General features: G+C 53.7%; 1 protein-coding gene across 1 annotated transcript; it reads left to right on the top strand.

Moving 5' to 3' along the window:
• Positions 1–6,142: 6,142 nt before the first annotated feature.
• Positions 6,143–11,300, top strand: LOC140596437 (ral guanine nucleotide dissociation stimulator-like). Its single transcript, XM_072745075.1, has 10 exons — positions 6,143–6,191; positions 6,388–6,626; positions 7,408–7,623; positions 7,982–8,085; positions 8,587–8,656; positions 9,413–9,484; positions 9,904–9,978; positions 10,525–10,557; positions 10,909–11,030; positions 11,222–11,300. The coding sequence occupies exons 1-10, from the start codon at positions 6,143–6,145 to the stop codon at positions 11,298–11,300; spliced, it is 1,059 nt and encodes a 352-aa protein (XP_072601176.1).
• The last annotated feature ends 10,614 nt before the right edge of the window (positions 11,301–21,914 follow it).

Raw genomic sequence — 21,914 nt, 5'->3', positions numbered from 1 at the left:
ACCACATACTGGGTCACAAATCAGGTCTGAACCGATACCAAGGATTGGGATCGTCCCCTGCCTATTTTCACACCATAATGCTTTGAAATTAGAACTAAATCACAAGAAGAAGTTTGGAAGGATTTCAAACACATGGAGGTGAAGGACCATCCTGCGAAAAGATGAAAGGGTCAAGCAGGAAATTAGAGAAGAACTAAAAAGACTCATGGAAGCTAATGAGAATGAAGGTAGAACAGTTCCCAATCTTTGGGATACAGCAAAAGCAGCCTGAGGGGGAAATACATCACAATGCAAGCATCCATCCAAAACCTGGAAAGAACTCAGATACAAAAGCTCACCTTGCATATAAAGGAACTGGAGACAAAAAAGCAAATAGAAACTACACCCAGCAGAAGAAGAGTGTTAATAAAGATTCGAACAGAACTTAATGAAATAGAGATCGGAAGACCCGATCAACAAAACAAGGAGTTGGTTCTTTGAAAAAATTAAGAACGTAGATAAACCATGAGCCAGCCTTATTAAAAAGAAGAGAGAAAAGCCACGAATTAATAAAATCATGAATGACAAAGGAGAGATTCCCACCAACACGAAGGAAACACAAACGATTTTAAAAACATTTCATGAGCAGCAATACACCAATAAATTAGACAATATAGAACAAATGGACGCATTTCTGGGAAACCACAAATGACCAAAACTGGAACAGAAGGAAATAGAAAACCTGACAGGCCAATAACCAGGGAGGAAATTGAAGCCGTCATCAAAAACCTCCCAAGACGCAAAAGTCCAGGGCCAGATGGTTTCCCTGGGGAATTCTGTCAAACGGAAAGGAGAAACCATACCTATTCTACTAAAGCTGTTCGGAAAGATAGAAAGAGATGGAGTAATTCCAGACTCCTTCTATGAGGACAGCATCACCTTTTTTCCAAAACTAGACAAAAAACCCACCAGAAAGGAGAATTACAGACCAATATCCCTAATGAACATGGATGGAAAAATTCTCAACAAGATACAAGCCAATAGAATCCAATGCGACATTAAGAGGATTGTTCATCATGACCAAGTGGGATTTATGCCCAGGATGCAAGGCTGCTGGTTCAACACTCTAAAGCAATCAATGTGATTGGTCATATCAGCAAGAGAAAAAACAAGAACCATGGGGTCCTCTCAATAGATGCAGAGAAAGCATTTGACAAAATACAGCCTCCATTCCTGATGAAAACTCTTCAGAGTGTAGGGACAGTGGGTACACTCCTTCACATCTTAAAAGCCATCTGCCAAAAGCCCACAGCCAATATCATTCTCAATGGGGAAGCACTGGGAGCCTTTCCCCGAAGATCAGGAAGGAGACAGGGATGTCCACTCTCACCACTGCTAGTCAACACAGTCCTAGAAGTCCTAGCCTCAGACCCTGGCTGCCTGTGGAGCATTTCCATCCCATCATGGTGCCCCCGTTGAAATGAGGCCAGAGGAACCTGCTATTGTGAGATTCCATTGCTGGAGCCCAGGCCGCTTTCTAGTGTTGCTCCGTGGCTCATGCCACCCCGTCTGGTCAGCCTCCCATCCGTATATCTGTGCCTCAGATACACGGGATACCGGCGCACACGCCTTAGAAATATCATCCATAGGCCCCTGGTGATGTGTCTAGAGAGGACATTCTAGGCTGATCCCCACAGTGCAGGTTGGGAAACTGGACTATTTGAGAGACCCGGTGGGGTAGGTAGGACACAGCACTGGGAAAACAGAGACATAAAGGTCTGAATTCAGCTCCGGGTCCTCACAGGTAGACCTCATTGCATGTTCAGTGGGTTGTGTCTATGGCATTTCGTGGCTCATGATGTACAGTGAAGGGGATGGCATGGGGGAAGCATTCATCTGCCAAGAAGGGGCTCAGGATAGGGCTGACTGGAGGAAGGGGCCCAGGTCCCAGGATCTCGAAAAAGTGATGTCACTTCCTTGGTGACAGCCCCGCAACTGATTCGGAACTCTGGTGACCAGGCACCTGCATTCCACAACCGCTCACCTTACTGGAGACGGTTGAGAGAACAAGATGTCCTCTTGCTGTTGTCCTACGTTGAGGCGCTCTGGGCTCCGCAGAGTCCAGAGTGAGAGATGTTCACGTAGCTGTCGACGTCGGCTCGGCCCTCTTCTCCGAAGCTTCTGCTTCTGTGGCGGGAGACCTCAACAGGTACCACAAGGCAACTTGGGGAGGCCACTGGAGAGCAGGCACACTGTGATCTCAGCTGAGCGGGCTCCCACCCCTGATACCTCACTGTGTGTGTGTCTGTGTGTTTATGTGTATGTGACTGTGTCTGGGTGTGTGTGTGTGTGTGTGTGTGTGTGTGTGTGTGTGTGCGAGTGTAGAGGGGACCGAGGAGAGGAACGTGCCCTTCTGGGAAGAGACCAGCTGCCAGGTGTTGGCAGCCTGACACACCTTTGGTGTTAGGACCCCAGGCCATAGCAGGCGCATGAGAAGGGGAGTGCTGGGCACACAGCTCCACTCCCAGTATGTGGGTCATGAACCCAACAGCCTCTTTCATGTGGCTCCCTCCTTGCCAGATGTCTCCACAGCTGCCCCTCTGGCCTGTACGGGAGAACGCGGTTTCTAATGGGGGTGTCCCCTCGGGGGTGATGGAGAGGGAGGACCCTAAGGTCTCTTGGCCCTGTATATACGGGGCACTGTATTTGCAGACCTGCACCCAGGAGGTCTTGGAGGAGATGGTGTGTGGATTCAACTATTCCAGCTCCCTAGACAATGATCTGGTGCTCCCGACAAACAGGGATCGGTGCTGCTCTGAGGTGAGGCAGGGAAGAGGGCTCACCCCAGAAATATGGCCCCCACACGAACATGCAGTGAAACCCGGGGCCCTCCCCTAGTGTGGCCACAAGAGTGTCCCACAGGCCCAACCTCAGAGAGATCTGAACCTCCACGCCTAGCCTCTGGCTACGTGGGATGTGGGAGGACACCCTTCACCTGTGTTGGAGTGGTGCGGCAGAGAGTTCACGTTTGGAGGAGTTGTAGGGGGGTTGTTTTGGCTTGTTTTTCCCCAAGCCTTGAGGATCTATGGGTTTTACTTCTGTTTTTATTAATTGACCTACTCATCCCAGATATGCTGTGTAGAAGTCAGCTCCACTGTCCCTGCAGACCTTCTCTGAGCCCTTCCAAATCATCACAGTAAAGAGGGAGATGTAACACAAAAGCAAGGATGGGATGAAGCCATCCTATATGTTTTCATATCGAATGTGTACATAGTTTCTCTCCATATGTTTCTCAATAACATGTCGTCTCTCAAAACACATCAGATCACGGTCGGCCCAACAGCTCATGAGCTGTATCCTGATAGATCGTCGTAGTCCTTCATCAATGGGGCTGTCTGCCACAGGGTTCAGACTTTCAAGGCCCTTGGCACCTGACCTGATGCCATTCTCCTGCCATGTCTGCAGTGCTGCGAGGAGCACCTTATGTGTCCCCATAGACAGCTTTGGATGCTAGATCTGCCATAACCTGGAGCCCCAGATTAGGGGAAGGCCTCTGATGCTTCCTGACACCAGTAGCTGGCTCTCTTTGGAATGTTCCACCCAGGAACTCTTGGAGGAGTTTCTCCAAGAGTTGAACTCCTCCATCTCCCCTGACAAGCACAGGGGCATCAGGCCACCAACCACATCCATTGAAGGTCTGCGGTAAGAGCAGGTCCACATTCATGGTCAAACTCAAGACCCAGAGAGGATCAGGGCAAGCCCAGAACCCAGACAAGAAACAACTGATGCTCTTGGGCCCTGCAGGAGAAGGGAGTTTTCCCCCGAGCCTTCCTCGTAGGTCAGGAACAGCCCAAGCCACATCCACATAAGGGAGACCCCATGCAGCTCATGCTCTGGTCTCCTCTCACCCCCAATGTGTATGATCTTGAGCAGCATTTGAGGGTCTAGGCCTCTGTGTTCTAGTGGCAGTTGGGATGTAACTGAAGACTCTGTGGCATCCTGGTCTTCATAAGAGCTATTAGCTGAGAGGAATGCTGTTGTTGCTCAGCTGACAGAATGTGTTGAGGTTGCCAATGCTTTACCATGTCTGCCCTGAAACCAATGGTACTTTGAAGCCTCGAACCTTTTTCTGTGTGGGCACTCGAGTCCCTTGTCCTGTGCAACTTCCCGAGGGGATGGGAGTCTCTGGGCCGACCAACGGACCCTGATCTTCCCAGTGGTTCACGGTTTGGAAGCTGACTGCAGGGCCCCTCCTTGTGTCTCTGGTGTGAAAAGGAATCAACCCTATCCCTGCGTGAGGCCCGGACCATGCTGACGCTCAGAGAAGGGAGAGTGGATGATTTGCTACAGTCCTTGGTGCCATCCTTCCAGGACAGAAGCCTCATCATCAACCCAGTCATTTCATGTCTCTACCAAGTGTTCACCGCAGCCCAACAAGTCCTGGGCCAGCAATTCTCTGGGTGAGTGACCACCCCATACACAGCACAGGGGCGGGGGGCTCGCCTCTACTACCAGTATGTTTCGGCAATGTCATTGCACCTCTCTGAGCTTCCGTGTCCTCCTCTGAAAAGTGCTGGGGTAAGAGGATGAACCTCATGAGGCTACTGTGGGAAATCCGGAGAGGAAACATGGCCTGGACTTCTCTGGGGCCTGGCCCTGTAGAAAGGGCTGCTGGGCATCTTCCCGTGGAGCAGTCGTCTCTCCCCAGCGAACAAGCTCTCCTCATCGGCCCTCATGGGCCTGTGGCCCTCTGGGTTGACAGAAGCACGGACAAAGCAGGCCGTTTGCCTGTGTGCAAAGGACTTCTCAGATTCCATCTCACTGGTCCTGATACTTGTCCTTTATGTGGCCAGAGGAGAGGTCACTGAAGAATGAACGAGCAGCTTCAGGTCCACTCAGGAGATGGAAAGTGCTGGTTGGGAGTCCGTCATCCAATAACACATATTAAGCACCGAGTACTGCAGACACATTTCTAGTCACTGAGATATTTGAAGGAATAAAGAACATACAGCGTCTCGGTCCAAGACTCATCAGGGTGTCAGACAGTCGAGCACTCTGCAGGTGGTGGGCACACACGTCCATAGTTTGTTAGATCTGACATCTTCCTGGCCGCCTCCAGGGATGAATGGATCCACCCATATTTGGACCATTCTCATGGACGATAAGATCAACTAAGGGCACTGGGTGGCTCGGTCAGGAAGGCCTCGGCCATCAGGTCAGGTCATTGTCCCAGGGTCCTGTGTTTGAGCCCTACATTGGGCTCCCTGCTCAGTGGGGCGCCTGCTCACCTTGCTTATTCTCTCTCTCTCTCTCTCTCACTCTTTCCTTCTCTCTCTCCTTGTCTAATTAGTAAATATCCTCAAAATAATTTTGGGAAAGTTCAAGTAAAACTTTGATTGATCTTTGGATCCAGGAGGAGAACCTTAATTCCTCCACAGAGCACATTGGGAGACTGTGGTTTGTGGCTGGGGAGTGACTCCCAGAGCCAGGGATCTCATAGACTCTTGATTTCCACTGGGAGGGCTTCACTGTGGGGGCTTCCTGTGAAGAGGCGAATGAGTCAAAGGGAGCTGTCGATGGGGTCCGGAGCCCTCTGGGGAGCGGAGCACAGCCTGGGCGGATTCGGTGCCTCAAACATCCATCCCTTCAACTGTCCCATCTTGCTCCTCCTGCACCTCTCTCTACCACCTCTTGTGACCTCCACCGCTGGGGCCAAGAACAGAAGCTTTGGTGAGCAGAGCACTCACCAATCTGCCACAAACCTAAGCCCCAATACCTGTGGCGTGGAGGATGGAGTAGACGAGGCCCTTGGTCATTGAGAAGAGACGATAAGTAGAAAAACCAGACTCAGACAGGTTTTCTGGATACCAGGTCCGCCACTGCAAAAACAGGGACAGGAGGGCTAGAGGTCATGCTGGGGACATTTCGGGGACCCATACACAAAGAATGGTGCTATGGGAGTACCATGGGGCATGAGCGGCCAGGCTCTGATGCTGGTCCGCATATGACTCTCCCCAGCAGCCTCTCTCCCATCTCGGGGACCTGGCCTGACCAGAATCTGCAGAACACCTGGCCATCCCTGCACTGGGCCTGCTTCGATGTACAGGGGCCCTGGGTGCAGGCCAACCTGTATGGCCTGAGTTGCCATGCCCCCATTCTCGTGATGCCACGGCAACTTCTGCAGCTCACGGAGGCAGATGCAGAGTCAGAGGGTAAGGGGGATGGCAAGCTGGGCAGACTCTCCGGGATGGGGTTCAGGGGCTGGGTGTTTCTCTATCGGCCATGGACTCTTCCCTGTGTTTGGAAGGGCATGGGGCAAGTCAGTCCCGTGGACACACATGTCTCCTTATCCTGTCCCAGGGCCAGCTCCACGGCTCCTTCCAGCGTCTCCTCCCTCGACTACTCCAGACCTGGCACAAGAGCTGGTGCCTTCCTCCCGTGTACCGGGTCGTGAGCTGCAGTCAGTTCCACCACCAGCCTTCGTGGGGACTGACACTCCTTCCCAAAGCACAAAGACGGAGCCACCTCCAGCCCCAGAGGCCACCTGCCCCTGGGCAACCCCCGAGCACCCGCGGCATGGGGAGCAGCCCGGGCTCATGGCCTTCCCTCCCAAGCTGGTGGCAGAGCAGTTGACCTCCATAGACGCGGTGAGCAGCGGGGCTTCCAGGCCGGGGCCGGGGCAGGCTTGTTTCCTGCCGTCTTCTGCCCAAAACCTTCCTTTCCGTGATGTGGGCTTGTGTGGTCGGGCCCAGATCTCAGCTCCATCCCTTACCAACCACAAGGCCCTGTCCCGTGCCTCAAACCCTTGCTCTCACTGCCCACCTGCACACTGTGGAGCTAGACCCTGGGAAGGACTGACGCAGAGTCCCTGTGTCGCCTAAATGAGCCAGAACCTGTGGGCAAACGGGCAGGCCCTGGTCATGAGCGGGGGGCGGGGGGCCGGAGGCAACTCACTGTGTGCAGCTGAGCCCAAGGCTCACCATGCACCTGCCTTGGAGGCCGAGCACCCCACACTGTTTAGGTGTCAAATGTGAGCTGAAGTAAAGGGAGGCAGACAAATCTGTGGCTTTCCCCCCCTCTGTGAGAATGTGCTGCTGAGAGGGGAGGAGGGCCAGGGCATGAACACTGGGAGGGGAAGTTGCCCCCTGAGGAGCCCCCTTGAGCTGCCACCAGTAACTTGAAGTTACAGGGGAGGACCAGGGTACAGCGCCCTCCTGCCCCCCACCACCCCCTGAGAGTATCTGCTCCTCGTTCATCCTGCACTGGGCTCCCTCAGGGAAGAGGAATGCAGGGCAGTGCAGCGACTCTACCTGGGTTCAGGCCACTTTCTGCCCTTGCTGAGCCCCGGCTCTGACAGGGGACCCCGATGTAGGACATGAATCCTGCATGTGCAATGGCTGTGTGAGCGAGCGTCCCCCTCTTCTCTAGGATCTGTTCAAGAAGGTGCAGCCCCAACAGTGCCTGGGCTCCATCTGGTCCAAGAGAAATGAGCCTGGCTATGAGCACCGGACATGCACAGTCAGTGCCACCGTGACCCAGTTCAACAACGTGGCCAACTGCGTGATCACCACCTGCCTTGGCAACGCACACATGACGGCCCGGGACAGGGCGGTGGTGCTGGAGCACTGGATCAAGGTGGCCAAGGTAAGCCTACGGGAGGCCCGGCGGACCTGCTCTCCTGAGCCTGGGAACTGCTCTTCCCTTGACCATTCCTCAAGGTTGAAGTCTCTGGTCTCAGGTCTTCTTCCCGGGGGGCCTTGCTGACCTTTCCTCGCATGGCCCAGTGTTGGGGTGCTCAGTCCCCACGTGACTCTTTCCTTGGAGGGACGGGAAACGCCCCCTCTCCCCAGCAGGGCTCTTCGCGGCGTCCTCCATGCGCCCTTCTGTAGGCCCCTGGACATCGGTCTCATCCGGGAGAGGAGACTGACACTGAGAGGAGTGCAGCTCTCCAGCCAGCAGGGCTCCTGCCGGCCCCCTGACAGCTCCTGCTCTTCCTCCCCAGGCCTGCCGAGCCTTACGGAACTACTCCTCCCTGCACGCCATCCTCTCGGCTCTGCAGAGTGTCTCCGTTCACCGCCTGAAGAACACATGGGCCAAAGTTTCCAGGTGAGGGGTCCTCGCTCCAGAAGGACCATGAAGGATGAGGGATGGCCCGGATGCCTGTCCATTCTGGCTTCCTCGGTCCCCCTGGACTTCCTAGGAGGCAGTACTCCATGACAACAGGACGTGGGTGGGCAGGCAGGCAGGTGATTTTCTCAGCCTACCAGGTGAAGAGGCCACCATGCCTCCTAATGTCCCCATTTGGGGAGTCTGGGCTGTGCTGAGTTACAAGTATCTGGATGTGAACATGACAGCAACTGGAGTCTCTTCCCAATTGAAACCAAAAGTGACCAAAGCAGAGCTGTTCAATTAAGAGGGCTTCGGTTGCACCAGATGACCCACACGACAGCTCTCTCCCATGTGCTGCAACGAGCTGAGTGGTCAGAGGAACCCAAAGACACCCCGACCCAGCAGTTGGACTCCCTCGAGGTCTCAGATCACAGGAACTTGCCCTCAACCCTACCCTAGTGTGCCAACATCCGTCCTGCCTTCTCTCGCTCTACTCAGGAAGAAGATTCGAACATTTGAAAAACTGTGCTCCCAGGACAATGCCCAGAGCAGGAACCTGCTTCTCAAGGTAGTATGGGAGGTGTTGGGATAGAAAGAGAGGCGGCGTGGGAGCCACGGTGTCCTTCGTGACTGAATCAGGGACCGTCCCGGAGCATTCCTTCAGCGAGTGCAGCCTTTGGCATGACCGTGGACGCAGCCTGGGGTGAAAATCCACAAGAGGTGGAAAAGCAGCTGCCGCTGAACCAGGATCCCTGAGTTGGACACTCGCGCTCCCTGTCGCCAGCCGGTCCCGATGGGGGCCTCTCCCGAACTGGAGAGCCCGGAGGACAGGCCTGCGCTCTGTGAGGGGTTTGCATGGGATGAGGGCCCCAACAGTGATGGTGGGAATAGGACCCTGGGTCCTCGGGGGACCAAGGGGGGAGCTGGAATTCGCCCCTTTCCCAGTGAGGATCCAGGCTCTGGGAGGCCAGGCTGCTGCAAGCTCAAGGTCACGCAGCCATGAATGCTGGAGCTGAGGTTGTTCTGGAATCCCTCATGGCAAGCTGAAGGACGATGTAGCTGCCACCCTGTGCCTTGGGTCAGATGTCCAGGGTCTGAGGTTAAAGATGGGGGGTGGAAGGGGTGAGGGCGGGGGTGGCGGTGACAGTGTGACGGGCACTGAGGGGGGCACCTGATGGGATGAGCACTGGGGTATTGTATATGGTGGCAATTTGAACAGCAATTAAAAATAAATTTAAAAAGAGAAAAGAAAAAGACAAAACGATCATGGGGAGAAGGGCCCAGGGTGATCCTGCTCTTGAGGAACTTGTCCTTGGCCCTGCAGGACCGGCCAGCTAAGCTTGGAGCCCTGGGGATCAGCGTGCAGAGAGCATGGAAGAGGCGGCAGCAGCAGCAGGTGAGCGAGCCCCAGATCCGTGGCCTCGAGCCCAGAGGAGAGGGGTCTCCCCTGAGAGCTGGAAGCCCCCAAATCAAGGCAGGTGGGGCCTCCCGACTCCGGCTCTGCCTCCCGGAGCCACAGCTTCGACAACACTTCTTTCGAGGTGACCCGGAGGAGGGTTTATACAGCTGGAGACAATGTGTCTGTGGGGCGCAGGGCCCGGGGCACCTACACCCCGATGTCCTACCGCTGGCCCTTGAGCTGTTTGGAGGACTCTGGTGTTCTCCGAGGGAGAGGGGGGAAACCATGGATGCCCCAAGAGTCCTGGTCAGCAGCAGGTGGGAGCTGGGGCGGGCGGGCCGGGGGGCTGACCTGTCCCGGGGAGGGTCCCCGTGGACACGGGAGCAGGGCCTCATTCCACACCCACCCCGACACAGGGTGTCGTCCCCTTCCTGGGCACCTTCCTCACCGACCTGTTCATGTTGGATACTGCCATGGAGGAGTACCTGGAGGTGCGTGGCCCGGGGCTGGGACGGGGCCCTCATGTGGGGAGCACAGGGCCCCTGAGCCGAGCCCCGAGGTCTCCGTCCTTGGCAAGTCTCCCCTCGTGACAGGCTCCCCAATGCCCTGGGAGCGAGGGTCCCTGGCCCACGTCTGGGAGGAGAGGAGGGAGGCTGCACCCAGGTCACGGGTCCCGAGATCGAATCTGCGGCCCGAATGCCAACCTTCAGAGGTCAGGCTGTGTGGGCCTCAGCCTGTCCGTTGAGGTTGCCTGTGGGGGCAGAGTGACGTCAGGGGCCCCGGCCTGAGCGGGCCCTTCGGGAGCCTCGCGTCTCCTGTCCACCTGAGGCTCTGGCCTCCCCTCCTGTGCTCCCGGAAGCCTCACCTGCCCCCCAGGGCTCCTTTCCCTGGCTCCCGGGGCCTGGCCTGGATCGCAGGCCTGTTCCCCTGGGAGTCCTGGCCCCTGTGTGCCTGGCCCTAGGGTGGCGTGAGGGGGATAGCAGCACCCAGCAGCACCCCGCGGCCCCCCTGATGGCCTGTGCTCGTCTGCTTTCCAGGGCAATGAGGTCAACCACCGGAAGAAGAACAAGGTGAGGGTTTCTCTGAGCTCCCGCAGGGAGGGTGGGGCTGGGGCCAGCAGAGGGGTCCCAGGGAGGACCACGCTGGTCCTCCATCCCCGCATTGTCACATTGTCGGGAATGGCTCCCTGATAACGGCAAAGTCCCTGTAGTTGTCAAGGCCAGAGGCACCGCCATCGGGGACACCTGGCCAGGCCGGGGCGGGGTGTGCTCCCATCTGAGAACAAGCTGGGCCGGGAGGAGTGTGCAGGATGGGGGGTCACCACGTGGCAGAGACCAGCCCCGACGCCTGTCCCGGGCGCAGCCGCCGAAGGCCTCTCCGCCCCCCGGGCCTCTCATGCCATGTCCTCTCTCTGGGCCCAGGAGTACCGAGTCCTCACCGAGATCCTGCTGCTCCAGGTGGCCGCGGATCGGTACCACATAGAGCCCGAGCAGCCGTTCCGGGCCTGGTTCCAGGCTGGGACGTGGCTCAGCGAGGACGAGAGGTGAGGCTCCCAGGGCTGAGGGCGGGAGGGGGAGCCAACTCGGGGGGGCCTCTAGGGATCCTTCTCCTCAGGCCCCCGGGGCCGCCTCCAGCCCTGCTGCTGGGGCTCCAGGCTCCAGCTCCTTGGAAATCCCAGGGAAGGCTCCGGAACTGAAGCTCCTGCCCAACTCACACGTGTCCCTCTGTCCTCAGCTACACCCTGTCCTGCCAGCTGGAGCCCCGAGCCTGCCCCCAGACAGGAGGAGCCGCCCGCAGTCACCCTCAGGCCTGAGCCGAGGTGCAGGGGCCTCACGGGGACGGGGCCCGTCTGCAGGACACCACTTCCTCCCGCCTCTTCTACTGGGAGGACGATACGTCATTGTCTTCACTTGTAAACGGAAGACTTCAATGTTGTGATATTAAAGCCGCTTTACAGTCCAGGAGGAGTTTGGGCCTTTGACTTCCTGTAGTAATGTGAGAGAGTTAAAGAGTCTCATAGTCACTTTCCATCTTTTTCCCCCAGATATTCCTTCTTTATTCACGAGAGACACAGAGAGAGAGGCGGGCTCCCTGTGGGCGGCCTGTCATGGGCCTCAAACCCGGGGCTCCGGGGTCAGGACCTGAGACAGAGGCAGAGACCCCGACACTGAGCCACCAGGAGACCCTCTTATGCTCATTTTAAAGGAGAAATCTTACAGAGTCACCAGCTCCTGTATGTGGGATGAAGTAGAGGATCCTGCCTCCTCCCAGCTACTCAAGGGCATCCCCAGGCCCCCCTTCCTCAGAGCACAGTGTCAGGAACTTGGCCAGACAGCAGGGACACCCCTCCGAGCTCCTGAGATTTAGAGGGTGCAGGGACTTCCACAGGAACAGCAACACCACCGACCTGGGGTCCTGAAGGGGACCGCCCGCCAGGACCCCCTCCTGCCCAGGACAGGGGCTCCCTTTGTACACTTTCAAGGAAGGAGGACTTTTTCTTGCCATTTTTCTGATGTGGATTATTTTAGCTCAGGTTTGGGGTTTGACATTCTCATTATTCGGAGCATTGAGTCGTCCAGGTCAACCTCTGCGATTGCAACAACATTAAAGTGGGGGGACACACGTGTAAAGAGACTGTGCTACACATGGATGGCATGAGGCCAGGGGAAGGTCATTAGTGGATGACATAAGGGCAGGCAGGGCTTTCCACCCTCAGTCTCGCTCTCAGGTTCCAACTTCACCCCTGACCAAGCCTGGAATCCTCCTGGGGTCCTCGTCAGTGATCTCTGACGTCCTTTTCCCTCTTGGTGTGCATGAGGGGGAGAGATATTTGTGTACATGAAGGCCACAACTGGGCCAGGTTCCAAGAACACCTGTGCTGGCTTCTGAGCTAGGATCTCCTGCCTCCCTGTACCTCCCTGGGCAGCTCTCTTGAGGGAGCAATTCCCTGAAGGCCCCGGCATCTTGGTCCAGGGGTAGTGACCACTCAGACCTGCTGGGACCTGATGGGTCAGACATTGGCTCCCCATTGCCAGAATAACGGTTCGACCAGAGAAACCCCCACACTCTCCTTGTTGGACAGGATGACTTTAGGTCTTTGTTTTTCCGAGGTCCGTGGTCACAGACATTCACCAGCTTGCACACAGAGTCAGTGTACACACTTACACTGTCTTGTCTGGAGTCGCTAACTGAGCCTGACCCCTTAGGTCTTGTACTTCATTATGTCATGTGGGCGCGTGAGCATTTCCTGTCTGGATCTTTGATGGATGATGAATGAGAGGAGCATTCAGGGGCTTCCATGGGGGAATGCCACCAAGCTGATGACCTGAGGGATCAAATGGCAATAAATATATTCCTATCAATTACCCCTACGAATGGGGGAGGGGCCAAGGCGGTGGAAGAAGAGGGTCCCCAGGTCACTTTCCCACCCCCCACTTACCTAGATAACTTTAGCATCATCCTGAAAACCTATGAATTCGGCCTGAGATTTAAAGAGAGAACAGCTGGAAGGCTGCAGTGAGAAGAGGCGGCATTTCTATGAAGGTAGGAAGACGGGGAAAAAGTAAAGAAATTAAAAAGCCTCCAAGGGTGAGGCCCCCCGAGGAGCCAAGCTGAGGCCCCAGGGCAAGGCCCCAAGGACAGGAGAGCCCTCCCCACCCGGAGGAGCATGAGCTCCAGTGAGTTGGAGCAGGATCTCAGGAGGGCGGGGATGCCCTCAGGCTCCTGGGGGCACTAACAGAGCACCTGTGCCCCAGGGGAAGCCCCCACCCCACGGCCGAGCTCCCCGAAGGGCTGCAGCGGGCCCCAAGGCCCTGAGAGTGGATTCAAGCAGCGCAGGTCCCGGTGCCCAGGGCTCCAGGGACACAGCCGAGGTCCCGGCCTCCACCCAGGACAGGCGAAGCCCGGAGGGCCCAGGAGAGGAAGATGCTCCTGCCCGGGGGTCACCAAGTTGTGCAGGTCTGGGGCCCTGCCCCCGGAGCATCCAGGCCCCTGCAGACTGGGAGCTGAGGTAGCTACTGGGAGAGCTGACTCCAGAGCTGGGGAGCTGGCTGCTGCCACAGTGGCTCTTCCTGAGGTCACCTTGTACCTGGGTAGGAGCAGGGTCCTCACAGGATGAACAGTTCCCACTTGGCCATGCACCTGGCAAGGGTCGGCGCAGCTCCCCCAGGTGCTCACACCTGAGAACCAGCACAGCAGGCCTCGCCCCCAGAAGACCACCTAGAGGGACAGCGGAAAAGCCAGTTATTCCCAGGCAGCACTGAAAAGGTCCAGGGGAAGTCGAAGGATTTACAGTACATAGAGTCAGAGGATACCCCCGCTGGCTTTTTGTTTTCTGTTTGCTTCCCCTCCATTTTTTCCCTTCTCCTTCTTTCTTCTTTCTTCTTCTTCTTCTTCTCCTTCTTCTTCTTCTTCTTCTTCTTCTTCTTCTTCTTCTTCTTCTTCTTCTTCTTCTTCTTCTCCTTTCTCTTCTCTCTTTTTCTCCTTTTCCCAATACAACTTGTTTCTGGCCAGTCTGCACTGAGCAAAATGACTAGAAGGAAAAACTAACCTCAAAAGGGAGACTCAGAAACAGTCGTCTCTCCCACTGAGTTACAGAATGTGGATTACAATTCAATGTCAGAAAGCCAATTCAGAAGCACAATTATAAACCTACAAGTGTCTAGAAAAAAGCGTAAAGGATTCAAGAGACTTCATGACTGCAGATTTTAGAATTAATCAGGCAGAAATTAAAAATTCATTAAATGAGATGCAATCCAAACTAGAGGTCCTAAAGACGAAGGTTCACGAGGTAGAAGAACGAGTGAGAGACATAGAAGACAAGTTGAAGGCAAAGGGGGAAACTGAGGATAAAAGATAAAAACATTTAAGAGATCATGAGGATTGGTTAAGGGAATAAAATGACAGCCTCAGAAGGAAAAATCTCCATTTACTTGGGGTTCCCGAGGGTGCCGCAAGGGACAGAGTTCCAGACACTGCACTTGAACAAATCCAAGCTGAGAACTTTCCTAACTTGCGAAGGGAAACAGGCATTCAGATCCAGGAAATAGAGAGATCCCCCCCAAAATGAATAAAAACCACTCAACACCTTGACATTTAAGAGTGAAACTTGCAAATTCCAAAGATAAAGAGAAGATCCTTAAAGCTGCAAGAGACAAGAAATCTCTGACTTTTACGGGTAGATATATTAGATTAACAGCAGACCTCTCCAGAGAGACCCAACAGGCCAGAAAGGGCCGGCAGGATGTATTCAGGGGTCCTAAATGAGATGAACCTGCATCCGAGAAGCCTGTATCCAGCAAGGCTCTCATCCAGAACAGAAGGAGAGATCAAGAGCTTCCAAGATAGGCAGGAACTGGAAGAATATGTGACCACCAAGCCGGCTCTGCAAGAAATACTAAGGAGGACTCTGTAATAGAAAGAGGAAGTCCAAGGAGACAATCCACAAAAACACGGACTGAATAGGTATCATGATGACACTAAATGTATATCTTTCAATACTAACTCTGAACGTGAATGGACTTAATGACCCCATCAAAAGGCACAGAGTTTCAGACTGGATGAAAAAGCAAGACCCAACTATTTGCTGTCTACAAGAGACTCATTTCATTTTTATTTTTTTGAAAGATTGATTGATTGATTGATTGATTTTTTGATTGATGATGGACAGAGAGAGAGAGAGAGAGAGGCAGAGACACAGGAAGAAAGAGAAGCAGGCTCCAGGCCTGGAGCCGGATGTGGGACTCAATCCCGGGAATCCAGGATCACGCCCTGGGCCAAAGGCAGGTGCCAAACTGCTGAGCCACCCAGGGATCCATGAGACTCATTTGAGGGAAACACCTACAGCCCAAAAATGAAAGGGTGGAGAACCGTGTACCATTCAAATGGTCCTCAAAAGAAAGCAGGGGTAGCCATCCTTATATCAGATAAGCTAAAGTTTATCCCCAAGACTGTAGTGGGAGATGAAGAGGGACACTATATCATACTATCCAACAAGAAGACCTAACAATCATCAATATGTATGCCCCGAATGTGGGAGCTGCCAAGTACATCACCCAATTAGTCACCAAAGTTAAGACATACTGAGATAATAATACACTTACACTTGGTGACTTGAACGTAGCGCTTTATACGATCGACAGATCTTCTAAGCACGACATCTCCGAAGAAACAAGAGCTTTAAATGATACACTGGACCAGGTGGATTTCACAGATATTTACAGAACTTTACATCCAAATGCAACTGAATACACATTCTTCTCAAGTGCGCCCGGAACTTTCTCCAGAAGAGACCACATACTGGGTCACAAATCAGGTCTGAACCGATACCAAGGATTGGGATCGTCCCCTGCCTATTTTCACACCATAATGCTTTGAAATTAGAACTAAATCACAAGAAGAAGTTTGGAAGGATTTCAAACACATGGAGGTGAAGGACCATCCTGCGAAAAGATGAAAGGGTCAAGCAGGAAATTAGAGAAGAACTAAAAAGACTCATGGAAGCTAATGAGAATGAAGGTAGAACAGTTCCCAATCTTTGGGATACAGCAAAAGCAGCCTGAGGGGGAAATACATCACAATGCAAGCATCCATCCAAAACCTGGAAAGAACTCAGATACAAAAGCTCACCTTGCATATAAAGGAACTGGAGACAAAAAAGCAAATAGAAACTAAACCCAGCAGAAGAAGAGTGTTAATAAAGATTCGAACAGAACTTAATGAAATAGAGATCGGAAGACCCGATCAACAAAACAAGGAGTTGGTTCTTTGAAAAAATTAAGAACGTAGATAAACCATGAGCCAGCCTTATTAAAAAGAAGAGAGAAAAGCCACGAATTAATAAAATCATGAATGACAAAGGAGAGATTCCCACCAACACGAAGGAAACACAAACGATTTTAAAAACATTTCATGAGCAGCAATACACCAATAAATTAGACAATATAGAAGAAATGGACGCATTTCTGGGAAACCACAAATGACCAAAACTGGAACAGAAGGAAATAGAAAACCTGACAGGCCAATAACCAGGGAGGAAATTGAAGCCGTCATCAAAAACCTCCCAAGACGCAAAAGTCCAGGGCCAGATGGTTTCCCTGGGGAATTCTGTCAAACGGAAAGGAGAAACCATACCTATTCTACTAAAGCTGTTCGGAAAGATAGAAAGAGATGGAGTAATTCCAGACTCCTTCTATGAGGACAGCATCACCTTTTTTCCAAAACTAGACAAAAAACCCACCAGAAAGGAGAATTACAGACCAATATCCCTAATGAACATGGATGGAAAAATTCTCAACAAGATACAAGCCAATAGAATCCAATGCGACATTAAGAGGATTGTTCATCATGACCAAGTGGGATTTATGCCCAGGATGCAAGGCTGCTGGTTCAACACTCTAAAGCAATCAATGTGATTGGTCATATCAGCAGGAGAAAAAACAAGAACCATGGGGTCCTCTCAATAGATGCAGAGAAAGCATTTGACAAAATACAGCCTCCATTCCTGATGAAAACTCTTCAGAGTGTAGGGACAGTGGGTACACTCCTTCACATCTTAAAAGCCATCTGCCAAAAGCCCACAGCCAATATCATTCTCAATGGGGAAGCACTGGGAGCCTTTCCCCGAAGATCAGGAAGGAGACAGGGATGTCCACTCTCACCACTGCTAGTCAACACAGTCCTAGAAGTCCTAGCCTCAGACCCTGGCTGCCTGTGGAGCATTTCCATCCCATCATGGTGCCCCCGTTGAAATGAGGCCAGAGGAACCTGCTATTGTGAGATTCCATTGCTGGAGCCCAGGCCGCTTTCTAGTGTTGCTCCGTGGCTCATGCCACCCCGTCTGGTCAGCCTCCCATCCGTATATCTGTGCCTCAGATACACGGGATACCGGCGCACACGCCTTAGAAATATCATCCATAGGCCCCTGGTGATGTGTCTAGAGAGGACATTCTAGGCTGATCCCCACAGTGCAGGTTGGGAAACTGGACTATTTGAGAGACCCGGTGGGGTAGGTAGGACACAGCACTGGGAAAACAGAGACATAAAGGTCTGAATTCAGCTCCGGGTCCTCACAGGTAGACCTCATTGCATGTTCAGTGGGTTGTGTCTATGGCATTTCGTGGCTCATGATGTACAGTGAAGGGGATGGCATGGGGGAAGCATTCATCTGCCAAGAAGGGGCTCAGGATAGGGCTGACTGGAGGAAGGGGCCCAGGTCCCAGGATCTCGAAAAAGTGATGTCACTTCCTTGGTGACAGCCCCGCAACTGATTCGGAACTCTGGTGACCAGGCACCTGCATTCCACAACCGCTCACCTTACTGGAGACGGTTGAGAGAACAAGATGTCCTCTTGCTGTTGTCCTACGTTGAGGCGCTCTGGGCTCCGCAGAGTCCAGAGTGAGAGATGTTCACGTAGCTGTCGACGTCGGCTCGGCCCTCTTCTCCGAAGCTTCTGCTTCTGTGGCGGGAGACCTCAACAGGTACCACAAGGCAACTTGGGGAGGCCACTGGAGAGCAGGCACACTGTGATCTCAGCTGAGCGGGCTCCCACCCCTGATACCTCACTGTGTGTGTGTCTGTGTGTTTATGTGTATGTGACTGTGTCTGGGGGTGTGTGTGTGTGTGTGTGTGTGTGTGTGTGTGCGAGTGTAGAGGGGACCGAGGAGAGGAACGTGCCCTTCTGGGAAGAGACCAGCTGCCAGGTGTTGGCAGCCTGACACACCTTTGGTGTTAGGACCCCAGGCCATAGCAGGCACATGAGAAGGGGAGTGCTGGGCACACAGCTCCACTCCCAGTATGTGGGTCATGAACCCAACAGCCTCTTTCATGTGGCTCCCTCCTTGCCAGATGTCTCCACAGCTGCCCCTCTGGCCTGTACGGGAGAACGCGGTTTCTAATGGGGGTGTCCCCTCGGGGGTGATGGAGAGGGAGGACCCTAAGGTCTCTTGGCCCTGTATATACGGGGCACTGTATTTGCAGACCTGCACCCAGGAGGTCTTGGAGGAGATGGTGTGTGGATTCAACTATTCCAGCTCCCTAGACAATGATCTGGTGCTCCCGACAAACAGGGATCGGTGCTGCTCTGAGGTGAGGCAGGGAAGAGGGCTCACCCCAGAAATATGGCCCCCACACGAACATGCAGTGAAACCCGGGGCCCTCCCCTAGTGTGGCCACAAGAGTGTCCCACAGGCCCAACCTCAGAGAGATCTGAACCTCCACGCCTAGCCTCTGGCTACGTGGGATGTCGGAGGACACCCTTCACCTGTGTTGGAGTGGTGCGGCAGAGAGTTCACGTTTGGAGGAGTTGTGGGGGGGTTGTTTTGGCTTGTTTTTCCCCAAGCCTTGAGGATCTATGGGTTTTACTTCTGTTTTTATTAATTGACCTACTCATCCCAGATATGCTGTGTAGAAGCCAGCTCCACTGTCCCTGCAGACCTTCTCTGAGCCCTTCCAAATCATCACAGTAAAGAGGGAGATGTAACACAAAAGCAAGGGTGGGATGAAGCCATCCTATATGTTTTCATATCGAATGTGTACATAGTTTCTCTCCATATGTTTCTCAATAACATGTCGTCTCTCAGAACACATCAGATCATGGTAGGCCCAACAGCTCATGAGCTGTATCCTGATAGATCGTCGTAGTCCTTCATCAATGGGGCTGTCTGCCACAGGGTTCAGACTTTCAAGGCCCTTGGCACCTGACCTGATGCCATTCTCCTGCCATGTCTGCAGTGCTGCGAGGAGCACCTTATGTGTCCCCATAGACAGCTTTGGATGCTAGATCTGCCATAACCTGGAGCCCCAGATTAGGGGAAGGCCTCTGATGCTTCCTGACACCAGTAGCTGGCTCTCTTTGGAATGTTCCACCCAGGAACTCTTGGAGGAGTTTCTCCAAGAGTTGAACTCCTCCATCTCCCCTGACAAGCACAGGGGCATCAGGCCACCAACCACATCCATTGAAGGTCTGCGGTAAGAGCAGGTCCACATTCATGGTCAAACTCAAGACCCAGAGAGGATCAGGGCAAGCCCAGAACCCAGACAAGAAACAACTGATGCTCTTGGGCCCTGCAGGAGAAGGGAGTTTTCCCCCGAGCCTTCCTCGTAGGTCAGGAACAGCCCAAGCCACATCCACATAAGGGAGACCCCATGCAGCTCATGCTCTGGTCTCCTCTCACCCCCAATGTGTATGATCTTGAGCAGCATTTGAGGGTCTAGGCCTCTGTGTTCTAGTGGCAGTTGGGATGTAACTGAAGACTCTGTGGCATCCTGGTCTTCATAAGAGCTATTAGCTGAGAGGAATGCTGTTGTTGCTCAGCTGACAGAATGTGTTGAGGTTGCCAATGCTTTACCATGTCTGCCCTGAAACCAATGGTACTTTGAAGCCTCGAACCTTTTTCTGTGTGGGCACTCGAGTCCCTTGTCCTGTGCAACTTCCCGAGGGGATGGGAGTCTCTGGGCCGACCAACGGACCCTGATCTTCCCAGTGGTTCACGGTTTGGAAGCTGACTGCAGGGCCCCTCCTTGTGTCTCTGGTGTGAAAAGGAATCAACCCTATCCCTGCGTGAGGCCCGGACCATGCTGACGCTCAGAGAAGGGAGAGTGGATGATTTGCTACAGTCCTTGGTGCCATCCTTCCAGGACAGAAGCCTCATCATCAACCCAGTCATTTCATGTCTCTACCAAGTGTTCACCGCAGCCCAACAAGTCCTGGGCCAGCAATTCTCTGGGTGAGTGACCACCCCATACACAGCACAGGGGCGGGGGGCTCGCCTCTACTACCAGTATGTTTCGGCAATGTCATTGCACCTCTCTGAGCTTCCGTGTCCTCCTCTGAAAAGTGCTGGGGTAAGAGGATGAACCTCATGAGGCTACTGTGGGAAATCCGGAGAGGAAACATGGCCTGGACTTCTCTGGGGCCTGGCCCTGTAGAAAGGGCTGCTGGGCATCTTCCCGTGGAGCAGTCGTCTCTCCCCAGCGAACAAGCTCTCCTCATCGGCCCTCATGGGCCTGTGGCCCTCTGGGTTGACAGAAGCACGGACAAAGCAGGCCGTTTGCCTGTGTGCAAAGGACTTCTCAGATTCCATCTCACTGGTCCTGATACTTGTCCTTTATGTGGCCAGAGGAGAGGTCACTGAGGAATGAACGAGCAGCTTCAGGTCCACTCAGGAGATGGAAAGTGCTGGTTGGGAGTCCGTCATCCAATAACACATATTAAGCACCGAGTACTGCAGACACATTTCTAGTCACTGAGATATTTGAAGGAATAAAGAACATACAGCGTCTCGGTCCAAGACTCATCAGGGTGTCAGACAGTCGAGCACTCTGCAGGTGGTGGGCACACACGTCCATAGTTTGTTAGATCTGACATCTTCCTGGCCGCCTCCAGGGATGAATGGATCCACCCATATTTGGACCATTCTCATGGACGATAAGATCAACTAAGGGCACTGGGTGGCTCGGTCAGGAAGGCCTCGGCCATCAGGTCAGGTCGTTGTCCCAGGGTCCTGTGTTTGAGCCCTACATTGGGCTCCCTGCTCAGTGGGGCGCCTGCTCACCTTGCTTATTCTCTCTCTCTCTCTCTCTCACTCTTTCCTTCTCTCTCTCCTCGTCTAATTAGTAAATATCCTCAAAAAAATTTTGGGAAAGTTCAAGTAAAACTTTGATTGATCTTTGGATCCAGGAGGAGAACCTTAATTCCTCCACAGAGCACATTGGGAGACTGTGGTTTGTGGCTGGGGAGTGACTCCCAGAGCCAGGGATCTCATAGACTCTTGATTTCCACTGGGAGGGCTTCACTGTGGGGGCTTCCTGTGAAGAGGCGAATGAGTCAAAGGGAGCTGTCGATGGGGTCCGGAGCCCTCTGGGGAGCGGAGCACAGCCTGGGCGGATTCGGTGCCTCAAACATCCATCCCTTCAACTGTCCCATCTTGCTCCTCCTGCACCTCTCTCTACCACCTCTTGTGACCTCCACCGCTGGGGCCAAGAACAGAAGCTTTGGTGAGCAGAGCACTCACCAATCTGCCACAAACCTAAGCCCCAATACCTGTGGCGTGGAGGATGGAGTAGACGAGGCCCTTGGTCATTGAGAAGAGACGATAAGTAGAAAAACCAGACTCAGACAGGTTTTCTGGATACCAGGTCCGCCACTGCAAAAACAGGGACAGGAGGACTAGAGGTCATGCTGGGGACATTTCGGGGACCCATACACAAAGAATGGTGCTATGGGAGTACCATGGGGCATGAGCGGCCAGGCTCTGATGCTGGTCCGCATATGACTCTCCCCAGCAGCCTCTCTCCCATCTCGGGGACCTGGCCTGACCAGAATCTGCAGAACACCTGGCCATCCCTGCACTGGGCCTGCTTCGATGTACAGGGGCCCTGGGTGCAGGCCAACCTGTATGGCCTGAGTTGCCATGCCCCCATTCTCGTG

The sequence above is a fragment of the Vulpes vulpes genome, chromosome 2, assembly GCF_048418805.1.
Source record: "Vulpes vulpes isolate BD-2025 chromosome 2, VulVul3, whole genome shotgun sequence".
NCBI lineage: Eukaryota > Metazoa > Chordata > Mammalia > Carnivora > Canidae > Vulpes > Vulpes vulpes.
Note: the sequence above shows the minus strand (reverse complement) of the source record. Positions and strands in the feature narration are given on the sequence as shown.